This window comes from Octodon degus, unplaced genomic scaffold, assembly GCF_000260255.1.
Source record: "Octodon degus isolate 3935 unplaced genomic scaffold, OctDeg1.0 scaffold00017, whole genome shotgun sequence".
NCBI classification, from domain to species: domain Eukaryota; kingdom Metazoa; phylum Chordata; class Mammalia; order Rodentia; family Octodontidae; genus Octodon; species Octodon degus.
Window position 1 is genome coordinate 24,342,274 of NW_004524593.1, and position 15,130 is coordinate 24,357,403.

Sequence of the window (15,130 nt, forward strand, 5' to 3'; positions counted from 1 at the left end):
CAGTACAAGTTCTCATATGTCCTGAGTCTTAATTGACCTTAGAAGGCTAGGGCCAAAATGTTGGCTTTCCTTGTAGCCCTCCTTTTTCTCTAATTTTGGCCTGCAAACTTAGGTTGTTAACTATCCAAAAGACAAGCTTATTGTTATTATCAAACGATTTAGGCTATTAAGCTTAACCTCACTATCTCACTGCATTTCAAAGATCTTAGGCTGAATTATTCACTTTAAAGGGGTGAATTTCATGATATATGAACTATATATCTATAAAATTTATGACAAAAATTGACATAGAATAGTTAAAGAATTGAAAAAATATAACACAATATAAACATGAACCAAAAGAAAGCTATATTATCAATTTTAGTATCAGCCAGAATTTAAGGCAAAAATCATGTTAAGTAATAAAAAGAGAGAGTAGTTATTACTTAGCATAGTAATATAGTGATTATGTATATAGATACATACACATCATAGAGATAGAGACAGACAAACTACATGAAGAAACAGGTGACAGGAACTACCACTTCCTCTCCCTTGCAGTGTGATGCTCTGATTTAGCTACTGTCTTAGCAGGCAAGGAAGGCAATTTCAGAGACTTCCATCTGGCCTTTCTCGTGGTGATAGCGCTTATCCCACAGACTAAGGGCCCAATGTGGCTTAATTACTAAGTATGTTGGATCCCGTTAGGTATTTGGGGATCAGGAGAGTAGCTAGCAGGAGAAGTACCAGGGGGCTCTGTTGAGCTGAAGTTTGCTCAGAATTCTATATTCCTTTGTCTCTATATCATATGCCCCCACGCTCGTGCTGAAGGGCATGAAGATGCCCTGTATCCAACAATTCTAAGACTGAATATTCCTCTTTCCCAGAGTGCATCGCCCAAGTAAATGGCCGCAGTTCTTCCCGGAGGAAGATCAGGGTAGAAACTTCCCATGGTACTGCAGAGGGTCACACCTTCTTAGGTGGGCTCTGGTCCTGAAACTTAGGCCTGGAAATGAGGAACTTGACATTCACTGGATCAACTTCCCTTAACTTCTAGTTCACTTATCATGATTTTTCCTTGTGATCCAAGCTATGGAACCTTGTTGCCTCCCCACACATTTTAGTCTGAGGATGCTGTATTCCATTAACCATTTTGAGAACTCTAAGCACCAGTTCTTCCCTCTTCTTATGGCTGCATCCTGCAGATTTCTGGAGCTTGAGAGCTGCTCTGGGTCATGATCATCTCAGGACCCCATAATCTCCTTCACTGTCAGTGAACCTTGTTCAGCTGTGGTTTCCCTATGGTCAGCCATGGGGGAGAGAGCCATCATCGAACCTTTTTGGCAGAGAGTTGAGAGAAGCCTGCAGTTAAAATATGGAGCAATGAGACTGGGCATGGTGGTGCACACCTGTAATCCCAGCATCTGGCAGGCTGAAAACAGGAGGATCACTATAAGTCTGACCTGTGTAGTGAGACCATGTAGACCCTGTACTAAAATACATTTCTTTAAAAAGGAGCAGTATTTGCTCTGATGCCTCCACTTTTAGTGCAGGGGTACTTGCTTAATTTTCTGTTACTCTTAGTCACCCTGCTCATCTCACTGAGCTCTTTTACCCTCCAGCTTCATGAGCTCCCTAGGAGTCTTCGAAGAGGGGCTGCAGAAGTCTAGATTGTTACCAGTCTGCTTATTATAATGATTTTCATAAATTCAATTTCTAGTCACTCATTGTCAGTGTATAGAAATACAGTTAATAGTTATATATAGATTTACATCCTTTATATCTGTTAAATTACCTTGTTCTACTAAACTTTTTTATAATTTTTCATTAAAGCAGCCACACTTTACACTTAAAACTATTAAAATGATAAGTTCTATATTTTTATCATAGTAAAAATTGTTACTCTTCTGAATTTTTCAGGACTTTCTGTAATCCCCAGATATCCAGGACCACTCCTGGTATCCCATATCTGTGTCCCACAATGAGTTGTTCTGAGAATTTGCAATAAATTGGCTGGGGATACATTATGAGGGGACAGATAAAGAAGTTATGTATGTAACTTTTGTACACACACTAACATTTCCAATATATTTTTAAGAAATGTTTAATATGACAAATGACCAGAAAATTTTTTGGAAAGTAATATAAAATTTCTATTTAATAAGAAAAGAATATTTTGATATAATACACATTGATGGATAGAATTGCTATGTCATAAACATTCACAGAATGAAATTTAAGATGCATGGATATTCCCTTTCTTTCTTTCTTTCTTTCTTTCTTTTTCTTTTTTCTTTTTCTTTCTTTCTTTTTTTTTTTTTGGAACTGGGAATTGAACGCAGGCCCTGGCGCTTGCCAGGGAAGCGCTTATTCTACTGAGCCATCTCCCCAGCCCCTATATACTCCCTTTCCTAGTGAGATATTTGGCTATATATGCCAAGAATGTCAATATATTCTGCCTTAGGAATTCTTTTTTAAAATATTTTAGTACCTCTTGTTTTAAAAATTTGTTACAAAGAAACACTTAGAGGCATATGTGCAAGCAGGTTCTTATATATCAGAGTTATAACCCCCAAAACAGCAATGTGCATTCTAATAGTGGGAGAGTGTTAATAAAGGATGGTACAACAACATCATGTTTCCAAGACTTATAATGACATGAGAAGGCTAAAATAAAAAATCCAGGCAAAAACATAAGCCTCTTTAATTTTTTATTTAAATCTTAAAATATGTACTTATATAATGGATAAGTCTGTAATAAACAGACCATAAAGAAATGCATTAGCATTTAAATGGTTATTTTCTATGGGTGGTGGAATTGAGTGATCTTTTTTTCTTCTGTATTTTTTGTATTTTCTAACTCTTCTATAAGAAGTGTATTTTAGTATTAAGAAAACAAATATCGAAGAAAATATGCTAAGAAAACAATAAACACTTACTGTGCTCTGGTCAACAACGGGTAGCTTGAGCAGAACGGGAGCAGGGCAGGCACCAAGGAGGGGACTGCGCCCTGCCTGTGTGAGGCAGACATTCTCTTGTGATGCTTCACCAGATGGGGCTGTAGCTGAGGCTTGTTAGGTACCACCCAACTCTTAGGGCTGTTGCTAACCATGCAAAAATACTTGTTCCTTTTTAAGACAGTGACTCAAGTAACACTTCAAGTAAGAAGGCAAATTCTGCGAAAGGTTCTGTTAAAGTGAAGGCCACAGAGAACAGGTCAGTGTTGTTCCTGTAAACAACATATTTTGGTACTTACTAGGCACCAAACCCCAAAATACACACAGGATTTCTTGTCAGTAATCCTAACCCTAACCCTAACAACAGTGTATGGGTATTTCCTGTATTTTATTCCAATATAGAGTCTTTGTATAACTAATGCAAGGGTGACAGATTGTTACGCTGTTTTAAGGCAGTGGACATTGCATAAATACATTTGTCCAGCTTCTTATGCATAATTGAGAAAGGAATAAAACTGACATGAATTTGCTCTTCCCTTAGCATAAACTAGAAATTTCAGATAAAAGTGTGTGGATGTATCATGTGTGAAAGCTTCTGATAAACTTCAGTTCAGTGATAACTCAATGGTAATAAATCCTGAGTTATGTAGGTGTCTTGAACGCAGGCCCAAACCCTTTTCAGCCCCACAAGCAGCAGCCCCGTCACTGTGGAACTTGAGTTGCACCACGTAGGAGTGATCTGGGTTGACAGGCGCTGGAAGAGCATCCCAGAGCTTCCCCGGCTTCAGGCAGGCTGAGCCAGGTCCGGCTGGACCAGGTGAGCCTCTGGAACCTGTCCAAGAGAGCACAGAGTGAATAACTTCACTTCAGCCTGCACATATGGTGGGTTTACCAGAGTGTCTCCCAAAGGAAAGTAACTCTCAGCTAATAAACTGGTCTAAAATAAAAAATGAAACACATGTAATGTACATAAATTAGTTATTGCTATAATCAAATAAAATGTTAAACAAATCTTAAGTAAAGGTATAAAGATATATGTGTATATATTAAATGAAAGTATAAAGTATATATTTCATGTAATAAATTAAAATATATTAGAGGCATATATTAAATAAAAGTTGACTATGAATTTCTTTTTTTTTTTGACACTTAACTATTTAATGGAGTAAAATGTTGCCTGATTCCTGCATACAAGATAAGACCAATTAAGTTCTTCAAACACAGGTGTGGCTGCCTTTCTACTACTGCAATGTGCATGGAGAGGGGTCCTTGATGGAAACCTCTGTGCTGGTCCTTCTTCCTCCTTCCTCTTCCTCACGAGCAGGAAGAGCCTTCCTCCAAGATTTCTCTGTGCTCCAGCAAAAGCCTGATACCGAGCACTGTCCCAGGCGTAGCTCATGCAAAGGCTTCCACTTTTCCCTTTCTCCTTGTTTTCTCTTTTAGCTGTCTCCTTGAGGCTTTGAGAAAACAGAAGTGTCTACATTCCACACCAAATATGAATTTCTTATGCCTATGATACTTTAAAAAATAGTAACTGTGTAATTTAAATTACTCATCAAAGGGGAAATTATATATATATATATATTATGAAGCTTTGCTCTCAGTACTGAACTATATTATGGTTTTTAATCATGAAATGTTGACATGATATTCAGATACATTTCTGTTTTCTAAAACATTTAACCTTCATCCTTCCACCTATCTCTACCTTAGGGATAAAAACACATGGTATCTGGAGAAAAATCCTGATAAATTAGTGCTGGTGTTGCAGAAGCTCTATGTGTTTGCATTTACTTGGGCATTTGGGGGAATTTTAAAACGTGAAGATCAACATGAAGATGACATCGTGTTTTGTTCAGCTTTTGAGCCTGATTGTCTTGCAGATGTAACCTATACTTTTGACAACTTTGTTCATAACTTATTTGAAAACAATTCAGAAGTAGGTAAGTTTTTGGGAAACCTCACTATCATGCTTATTATAAAGCATTAATCAGAAGGTGTGACTTGGTTTATATTGAGTAGGCCGCCTTAGAAAGTATGAAGGTTAAAGACAAAAAGGGAGTTAAGAACACCAGCACCTTCACTGCTTCTTAAAGTTGGGATTTGTCAGGCAAAAACTCCTTGAGCTATATTTATTCTCCCCATGAATCTAAAAGCAAGTTATGGCTGGGGAGATAGCTCAATAGAATAAGCACCTGCCTGGCAAGCACAGGGTCCTAAGTTCAATCCCTAGTACTACTAAATAAATAAATAAATGCAAGTTAATGAATTCTACTTTATGTTAAATGATTTATCTTAAAACTATATCAAATTTTGCTTTGTCATTTGAGATTCCAATATAGAAATCCTGAGTAAGAATTTCCTGCAGGAAAAAAAGGCAGGCAGAAGCTTCAGTAAGCTGTGAAACTACTAGGCTAGAAATAACAACAGCATAAGAGAGAGGAGAGCTGAGAACCTCCCACTCATAATCAGTTTGCAAACACAAACTATAAACACAAAAGGAAAATTAATATTCAAAGAGTATCAACAAAAATCACCCATTTTAGTCAATTGTCTGATGCTGTTTAGTACACACACTGGGCGGATGGTAAAGCAAAGAAGTTTGGCTTTTAGTTCTGGAAGCTCAAGATCAAGGAGTTGAATCTGATGAGGATCTTCTCACTTGCAGAGTCCCAAATGGCACAGAGCAATGTGCATGTCTGTGTCCCCTGGTCTCTGACTTCCTACGGAAGACCCCAAGATTCACTCTGGAGACCTTCTCCAGTTCTAACCATCTCTCACAGGTCCAGAGTCACATGCCGCCAATTATGGAACTAAATTGCAACAAGAGTGGAGGAGGATACAAGCCCTATTCAAACCATAGACCCATCCTAATACCAAATTATTGTGACCTAACATATATACTCTAAGTGTTCAGACTTTTCTAAAAATATGCATGAAGGAATGACATCTATTTTAAGATGAGTAGTTCTGAAGCAAAAGCAAGTAGAGAAAAGGACATAGAGCTATAAGCAAATACCTAAGTAGACATTTCAGAAAAGCAAAATACAGTAATGCAAATGAGAAATTAAGCAGTCAGAAGAAATTCCACTCAGAACTACCAAAGAAAGAATTAGTGGGGCCAGGGAGATGGCTCAGTGGAATAAGCACTTCCCTGGCAGGCACAAGGGCCTGAGTACAATCCCCACTTCTGCCAAATAAAAAGAATTAGTAAATTGATACTTAGAGGAAAAGCTACAGAAAACAATGGTGAGCACTGGGGCTGAGACAGTCCAGAGAGGGATCAGCAGAGAATTTTCCAGAATCACATGTATTCTTAGATTAAACATGTAGGCATTCCATAGTGAAGCTATAAAAATGTGAAGAAAAAATCTATAAACCCATCAGAGAAAAGATAATATCAACAGAGGAAGGACAATTGGAGAGACAGAGAAATTTTTGTTAGTAACAACACAGGTCACGAGACAATTGAATATCTTCCTATTGCTGAGGAAGCCTATATTATTATGATCAGTAACTATAATTTAAGAATGATATCAAAATAAAAATTCATACGACATACAAGGACTGAAATTGTCAAACACCTAAGCTCTTATATAAAAGGTAGACATAACAAGACTAATATGCCCAGTGGGAAGGGAGGTGCCTAGTACATGGTAATGGTGAGCACAGGTCTTGGTAGAACAGCGCAACGGATTAGCACAGCTATTAGTCATAACTAAATAGTGCCTTTGTATTAAAAATATACAATGACACACAAAACAACAAGATAGCAGGGGAGGGGTGTATGGTTCACACAGTGTGGTAAGGTCTTTGTTCTCTTTGAAAATAGGTCAAATATACCACATAACTTTCTGATTTGTTAATGTAATGTATACATCAGTATATTAATTTGAAGTGCATAGAAAATGAAAATACAGTCACACTTTATAAAGAAGGTAGAGTAACAATATGTTATAAAATACAATTTCTGACAAAAGATTAAAGAGAGATAAAGAATACTACATTTAAAAAAATTAGCCACAAAAGGTAAAACAATCATGAACTTGTGTGAATGAAACAACTTAGTCCTTTAATAGTAGATTTTGATAGAATTCCAAGAGAAAATTAACAATTCTAAAGTCATACTAAGATATTTTTATTATAGCTCATCAAAAAATTAAGAGATTCAAACTGGCAAAAATTATAAAATATATTGTTAATATTATTATACATTTATCCTTTTTAAATATTAATATTATTATCTCCCTATCATGAAATTATGACTAAATTATTTTTTCTTTTTATTCTATATTTTCAAGGATTTTTTTTTTGGTGGTACCAGGGATCAAACTTAGGACCTTATGCTTGCCAAGCAAGCACTTATTCCACTAAGCTATCTCCCTGACCCCCCTAAATGAGTGATTATTTTGGGGGGGTATTGGGGATTGAACTCAGGAACTTGCGCTTGCCAGGCAAGCACTTAGTCTACTGAGCTATCTCCCCAGCCCCTTCAAGGATTTTCCACCAATAAAATATATCATTTTTAAAATGGAAAACTAAGAGTTATTTACAAATAAGTGTCAAAATTCGCTAATGTATTGGTTTGACCGAAATCAGTATCTTGCTGGCATTTGATAGTGTCCAAACATATGGCAATAAGCAAAAGGTAATATTTTGAAAGATATCAGACTATACTTAACCTTGTTTTCTGGATTACTAAAAGAATAAAAATTAATAAAAGGGGAAAAGATAAGTTTATTTTACAAAGTTTGATAGGTCCTTCCAGCTCTACAAACTTACCTTTTCAGATATGAATTCTTTTCTTGGATTTATTTATCATTCCCCATTTAGCCATCAATATACCAACTGGTGACCAATCTATCTTTGGGTATTTTCTGGATCTACAACAATGTGAATTCGTGCGGTGGTCAGAAATAGTTCCTAATGTTGCAACACTAAATCAAAAAGGTAAAATAATTATGATATTCACACTTGTAACTTCTCTAAAGTGCTGATGGTACTCCACTTATGAAAGTAGTTGTCAAATAAATAAAGTTGTCAGGAGCGTCAATACTAGATCTGTCTCAAGTTTATGTGGGGGTCGGTTTACATCTACATAACTGAAAGGTTAAGTAAGAGCCAAAAGGTACAACAGATATAGTAGAAGGGAAAGAAGCTGCTCAAAGGAAAAGAACAACTGAGACGGGAAAGGAGAAAAGAAAGATAAAAACGATGTGCATAAGTGCACAAGCCAGCCAAGATAATTGTACTACTAATTCTGTTATGTCATTGGGAAGAATAGTCTGTGTTTCTATTGTTTGGTCAGTTTTGCATGTCTGTATCTGGTAATTTGAGCAACTACTTTGCAAATGACAATATGCGACATAATAGCTGTTAATTTCCTGTCATCTTGTTTTGAAATTCTATACTGTTTTCATTGTATTTTTCTCTCTTTAAAATACAGAAAAAAAATACTATGAAAAAGATGTGCCAAAAACCAACCTTTGTGTAATACTTCATGAAAAAGTTGGAGGGTCACTTGAGTCCAGCATATACTGTAAAACTAGAGCTTATTACACACCATACTACTGGCAGTATTTATTATTTTAATTATCTGTGGCTATGGAAAGTAGAAAATAGCAAGGTCAACTTTTAAACAAGGAAAATCTTCCATGTAAGAACTTACCCTTGACTATAAAGAAACTACAAATTAGAAAAAAATCATGGTTTGACAGATACCTGCACATGCCAAAGTGTTGTTATTCTCAGCCTTGAACTTTGTTGCACTCAGAGATTTTGGTAGAAGTTTAGGGCAGAAACTTAATGATCAGACTTCTTGTAGGGTCCTTACAATCACAGCTGGTCCTGACCCTACAATTTTTTAACGCTATGATGGTGCAAAAGTCAGGCACACACAGTGTAAACTGTGCTCAGAATTTTGAGACACCATCTCTTCCCACCAGTCATCTGCGGTGAGGTCCTCTTACAGTTCCGGTGTAGGCAGCAAGCACAGCGGTGGGTGACCCTGAGCTGCAGCACAGTCAGCAGCGGTGATGCTCAGCGGGTTAGGAGTGCTAAAGATGCTGACTTACAACAGCTTCTGTTCACCATGGGCTTATTTGGAGGCAACCCCAGCATAAACAGGAACACCCGTTTAAGAAATTTAATGAAGACAATTTCTTTTTATTTTATGAAAAAATCATAACTAAATAATAATAGAATAACAAGTTATTGTAATCTGTGTTAATTACTCAGTACAAGGTATACACCAAAAAGAATCACACAAAAAAGCATGTAAAAAAGGCATGTAAGATATATATATATATATAGATAGATATAGATATAGATATAGATATAGATATAGATATAGATATAGATATATAAAGTTGTTTCCATTTACATAAGAATGCCTCAGACTCATCATCTTGGGAACATGTACAGTAATCTAGCCAGCTGAGAGAATGGAGGAGGTTTCTTTTTTTTTTAATTGACTTTATTGGTACACTTTAAGTATTCATAATGTTCATATTCATCATAGGGAATGTGTACCTGTACATGATATATTTTGATTCCTCTTTTTTCCCCAACACCCTTTTCTCCCTTCTGCCCCATCCCCCTCCCTATTTAGCAAGCTTTGTTTCCATTTTAACCTTTTTTAAATGATTGTTTTCATTTTCCCTTCCTTCCTCCTCCACCTCTCACCCAGTTCTTCTTTCCTTCTGAACAGTTGCTGCCCATGTCAGAATATCTGTTGTACACTTTGGTCTTCATTTACTCTTTCAATTTCTCACACAAGGGAGACAATGTTATGTTTACACACGTGAATCCAATTTAGTTCACTTAAGTGTATGATCTAAGGTGTATCCATTTACCTAGAAAGGTCTCAAATTTATCCTTTGTGGCTGATTAGTACTCCATTATATATATTTTTTGAAATCACACCTTCTTTATCCATTCTTATGTTGATGGGCATTTAGGTTGCTTCCAATACTTTGTTAGCTATTACAAACTGTGCTGCTATATCACTGTGGTATGATGTTTTTAATTCTTCTGGGAAGATACCCAGAGAAGAATAGTTAGGTCAAATGGGATCTCTAATCCTACTTTTGAGGACTTTCTACACTGTTTCCACAGTGGTTGCACCAGTCTATACTCCCACTAACAGTAGAGAAGCAATCCCTTTACCCCACAGCCCTATGTGCATTTATTATTGGTTGATTTTCTGATGATAGCCATTCTTTCTGGAGTGAGATGGAATCTCAGCATTGTTTTCATCTGCATCTTTCTAATAACCAGTGAAAAAGCTAAACATGTTCACTGGAACATAGCCTCTTAGATAAACGATACTGGAAAAACTAGATTTCCACATATGCCAGACTAAAACTGGACCATGTCTATCACCGTGCACTAAATTAAAATTGAAGTTGTCAAAGACCTACATATTAAAACAAACACTAAACCTGCTGGAAGAAAGAATAGATGGAACTCTTGAAGGCACAGGCATAGGCAAAGATTTAATGAACAAAGCCCCAATCACATAGGAAATAATACAAAGAATCAATAATTGGCACTTCATCCTAATTCAAACAAAGGACTTACATCTAGCACATACAAAGAATTGGGAAAATCAGACCCCTGAAATTTAAAGACCCAATCCAAAGATGGACATATGAGATGAATGCACACTTCTCAGATGAAGAAATACAAGCAGCAAATAAATACATGAAGGACGGTTTCTGAGAGCAGCAGAGCCACAGGCACATGGAGCAATCCCTTGGCATTGAATTGCTCTGTAACGTGCACACACTTGTAGAAGGTCTCATGTAGCTGGAAGATTGGGGCAATATTTTTTCCTAGATCCTTGGAAATTTTCATAAACTATTTTTAATGTAGGTGCTTCATTGCTGGCAGACCTTCAAGGGGCTCGGGAGAACATGCTGAGGCTTACAGAGTGCGGCGAGCACATTCATTACACAGCCACCAGAGACGCCGTGTGCCTGTCTTTCCTCACAAGCCTCCTTTTAAAGAATTCCTGCCCTGTACTTCTCACAGGTATGAGAGATGTTGTTCATGGAAGGGAGTGTCAGAGTCAGAAGAGGTTTGGAGATTATTCAGCCTAATCATTATTAAGAGGAGAAAAATAGACCCTAAAAGTTTTGGTGACTACTGCATCAATTTGTGCTCTTACCAACAGTCTAAGAATGCCCACTTACCCACGTTTTCCAGTGTATGACATCATAGATCGTGTTTATCTGTCTTTTCCTTACTGTCAGGACAACCTGCAAATAGAACTATGAAATAAACATGGCTGGCTGCTGTGGCCTGTGGCCCAGGTCTTGAGAAGGCCCTGAAGGCAGTGCTGGTTTAGCCAAATTGACACATGAGACTCCTCAGCTCCACATTAGAATGTGTCTTGATCCTACCATTACCAAGGATTCAGTACAGCTCCTACCCTTCCTGCCTTCTTCTTTTGAACTGTCATTACCTTTTCCCATCTCCAACTGTGCTGCCTCTCAGCAGAGGCAATAGTATCATTTTCCCACTTCTATATTTAAAAACTTCCAATACTATGACTCAAATAGTCTGTATCTTACTTTTAATTTGTTATATTAAAATTCTTATTTTTGTTCTACTATCCAATGAGTTATAAAGTTATGAGTCCCTGTTCTGATGCAGTAAGACATTTATCATGAATTTTTTTCCTTCAGATAGTGGTAGCCAAAATTTTTAAGGAATTTCATGTAATATTTCTGGTGTGTGATAAGTAAAAATATTTGTAACAGTATTAAATAAAAATAATAGTTAGCTCCTAGTCTCCTCTTTTGTAAGAGATGCAAATAATTCAAACAGCTGGAGAGGAGTTCATATTAACTTAGCTCTGTGACTTAGCCTCTTTCATATTAAAAAAGGATAACAGCAGAAGCATACTTTTTATGGAAATTTCTAAAGAAGGAAAATCTTGCTGACTTGTTTTAATATGTTAACACATGCCATTTTCTAATGCATGTTTCCCCTTTAGGAGAGTCTGGTGTTGGGAAAACTGCGACCATTAACCACATGCTTGAAAAGTTAGAAGGCCCAGGAGCATTTGATATAAAATATGGATCCATTTTAGGAGATGTCCTATTACATAATGAAATTAAAAAGTCAAGGTTGTATATATTAAACTCTAAATTTTATTCATCTATTAAAAACATTTGCTTTATTATGTTTTTGGAATGTAAATATATTATATGAAAATGAAAAATTATTCAAAAGATTGATTTTTCCTAATCTCTCCTTTATTTAATTATTTTTAATGCATTTGGTACAGGATCTCACTATGCAGCTCAGACTCACAGTGATCCTCCTGTTCTTAGCCTCCCCAGCACTGGGATTACAGGCGTGCACTACCATGACTGGACTTGGTAACCGGCTTAGTATGCCTAGGGTGGGACTGGCACAGCATGTGGTGCTGGGAATTGAAGCCCAGTGCTTGCCTAAGCAGGTGCTTAGTCTGCTCAGCTATCTCACTGGTCCCCTAAAGTTTAAATGTTGATGTTTAATTGAGAACTAATGACTGGCATGTGATATTTTGATGAATGTATGTATTATGCAATGTTTATATCAGCTAATTAACATATCCACCACCTCATGCTCTTACATTTTTGTAGTAAGAACATTTAAGATGTATTCTTTTGGGCCAGGGAGATGGCTCAGTAGAATAAGTGCTTCCCTGGAAAGCGCAAGGGTCTGAGTTCAATCCCCAGTTCCGAAAAAAAAAAAAAAAAGATGTATTCTTTTAACAATTTTGAAATGTACATTATTAGCTATAGATAACATGCTGTACAAAGATCTTGAAGCCATATTCCCCCCTCCTAACTGGACCCTTGGACAAATATCTCCCCATTTCCTCCCACCTTACCTTCAGCCCCTGGCAAAAGCCATTCTACTCTGTGCTTCTGTGAGTTTGACTTTTAGATTCCAAATTCAGTATCTGTCTGTCTATACCTGATTTATGCCACTTAACATAATGTCCTCTAGATTCATCTGTGTTATTGCATGTGACAAGACTTTATCCTTTCAATGGCTGATTAGTATTCTACTGTACATCCATACCACATTCCTTCATCTATTACCCTGGTCATGGACACCTACCTGATTCCACATTTGTGCTATTATAAATAATGCAAATGGACATGGGGTCCATTAATCTCTTCAAAATACTGTTCTGAATACTCTTGACTATACACCTGGAAGCAGGGTTGCTTGATTTCTGCAGGAGCCCCCATCTGCTTCCCAGGATATCTGTACTAGTCCCACACCCACCAACAAGTATAAGTCACCTTTGTGCCATAGCCAGCCAGCATCACTACTATGGCTGGGCTCCTTTTAGCCATCCTGTCAAGTGTGGTGTGATTCTCACTGAGATTTTGCTTTTCCTTGATGGCTAATCATGTTAAACATTTTTCCTAAATTGGTTGGCTTGTTATATGTCTTATTCTTAAAGATGCCTATTCAAGAGCTTTGCCAGTTTTAATAGGATTTTAATAGGGAAATCAACTAATAATAAATGCCTATGGGGCTGTGGGGTAAAGGGAGAGCTTCTCTACTGTTAGTGGGAGTACAGACTGGTGCAACCACTGTGGAAACAGTGTGGAGAATCCTCAAAAATAGGATTAGAGGTCCCATTTGACCTAACTATTCCTTTCTGGGTATCTTCCCAGAAGAATTAAAATTTACATTTAATAGGGTTTTTGGTGTTTGGGTTTTTTGTTGTTGTTTTGGTTTTGGTTTTGTTTTGTTTTTGCTACCAAGTTGAGCTCTTTATGTATTTTGGATACTAGCCCCTTCTTGGATCTGTGGTTTGTAAATATCATGTACCATTCTGTAAGTTGTCTCTTCATTCTGTTGATTCTTTTGCTGTACATTAGCTTTTTAAAATTTTTTTAAAGAATACAAAATGGTAAAAAAAAAATAGAAACAATACAATAAAGTAATAGGAATTAACAATGGTTGCTCTATTGCATAATGTTATCTTCAAATTAGTTGTGCAAGTTACCAGATATAAATCTGAAAAACTGGGGGGGAAGTTATAAGAAATGAAAAGGAGGGCTGGGGAGATAGCTCAGTGGTGTCAGCACCCATCTGGTGAGTACAAGGATCCAGGTTTGATCCCCAGTACTGCATGCCATGCTGGCCAGCATGCCGGCCAATGAACTGGGCGTGTTATGACATGCATTCCTGTAATCCCAGGACTGGGGAGGCTGAGACAGGAGGATCACTACAAGTCCGAGCTGCATAATGAGACCCTGTACCTAATAAAAGAACCTTAATAATTAAGAAATTAAAAAGTTGGCTCCAGGAGCCGTGCAAGCCCCGCCCCAGGGCATGCTGAGACAGCGATTGAGACGGCATGGTGTTGTGCGCCTGTAATCCCAGCACTTTGGAGGCTGAAAACAGGAGAATCATTATGAATCCAGTCTACATAGTGAGACCCTGCAGACCCTGTACTAAATACCTAAAAAATGAAAAAAGAAAGAAATTGAGTAGAATCAACAGAAATCAGCAATTATCCAAACTATCCTGCATCTATACATAAATATCTTTTTCCCTTTTTTGCCTTGTCCTTTTCCTCATCCAAGTCTTTACTTCCCATTGAATATTTTCCCACTCACATTATCTATTATAGATTCCTTCCCCCTCACAGTATCTATCATACCTTTCAATTCTTATTTATGTTTTTAGGTTCTCACACTAGTGAAACAATATGATATTTGCACATGCAGGTATAATTTATTTCACTTACCAATACAATCTCTAGTTGTATCCATTTACCTATAAAAGCCTCACATTTTTTATAGCTGAGTAATACTCCATTATGTAAAAATATCACATCTCTTTTATCTATTTTCAGTTGATGGACATTTGGTTGCTTCCAAGATTTATTTTTTTTCTTTTAAAATGAACTTTCCTTTATTCAAAAATGCCAATATAAAGATTTCATTTAGGATTTTGCCTTCAGGAAAATATAATTGCATTGTATAAAACTAATTCTTTTTTTTTTTCAAATCAAATCGGAAGTACACATTCAACAAATAATACACTGCATATATTCTTCTTAGTGGTTAATTGCTGTACAAGATGAGGACTTGAGATCCTATTTACAAACACCATTAGAACAAATCATTCTATTCATTAAGAGAATGCAACTATATATCTATCCCAACCAC

General features: G+C 36.8%; 1 protein-coding gene across 1 annotated transcript in view; it reads left to right on the top strand.

Annotated features, from left to right (window-relative positions):
* The window catches only part of Dnah14 (dynein axonemal heavy chain 14), a 394,744-nt gene that overhangs the window by 242,088 nt on the left and 137,526 nt on the right, over positions 1-15,130 (top strand). The window contains 5 exon segments of the mRNA XM_012513730.1: positions 3,121-3,195; positions 4,650-4,879; positions 7,770-7,886; positions 10,812-10,970; positions 11,938-12,073. Of these exon segments, the coding sequence (XP_012369184.1) occupies positions 3,121-3,195; positions 4,650-4,879; positions 7,770-7,886; positions 10,812-10,970; positions 11,938-12,073 (717 nt within the window).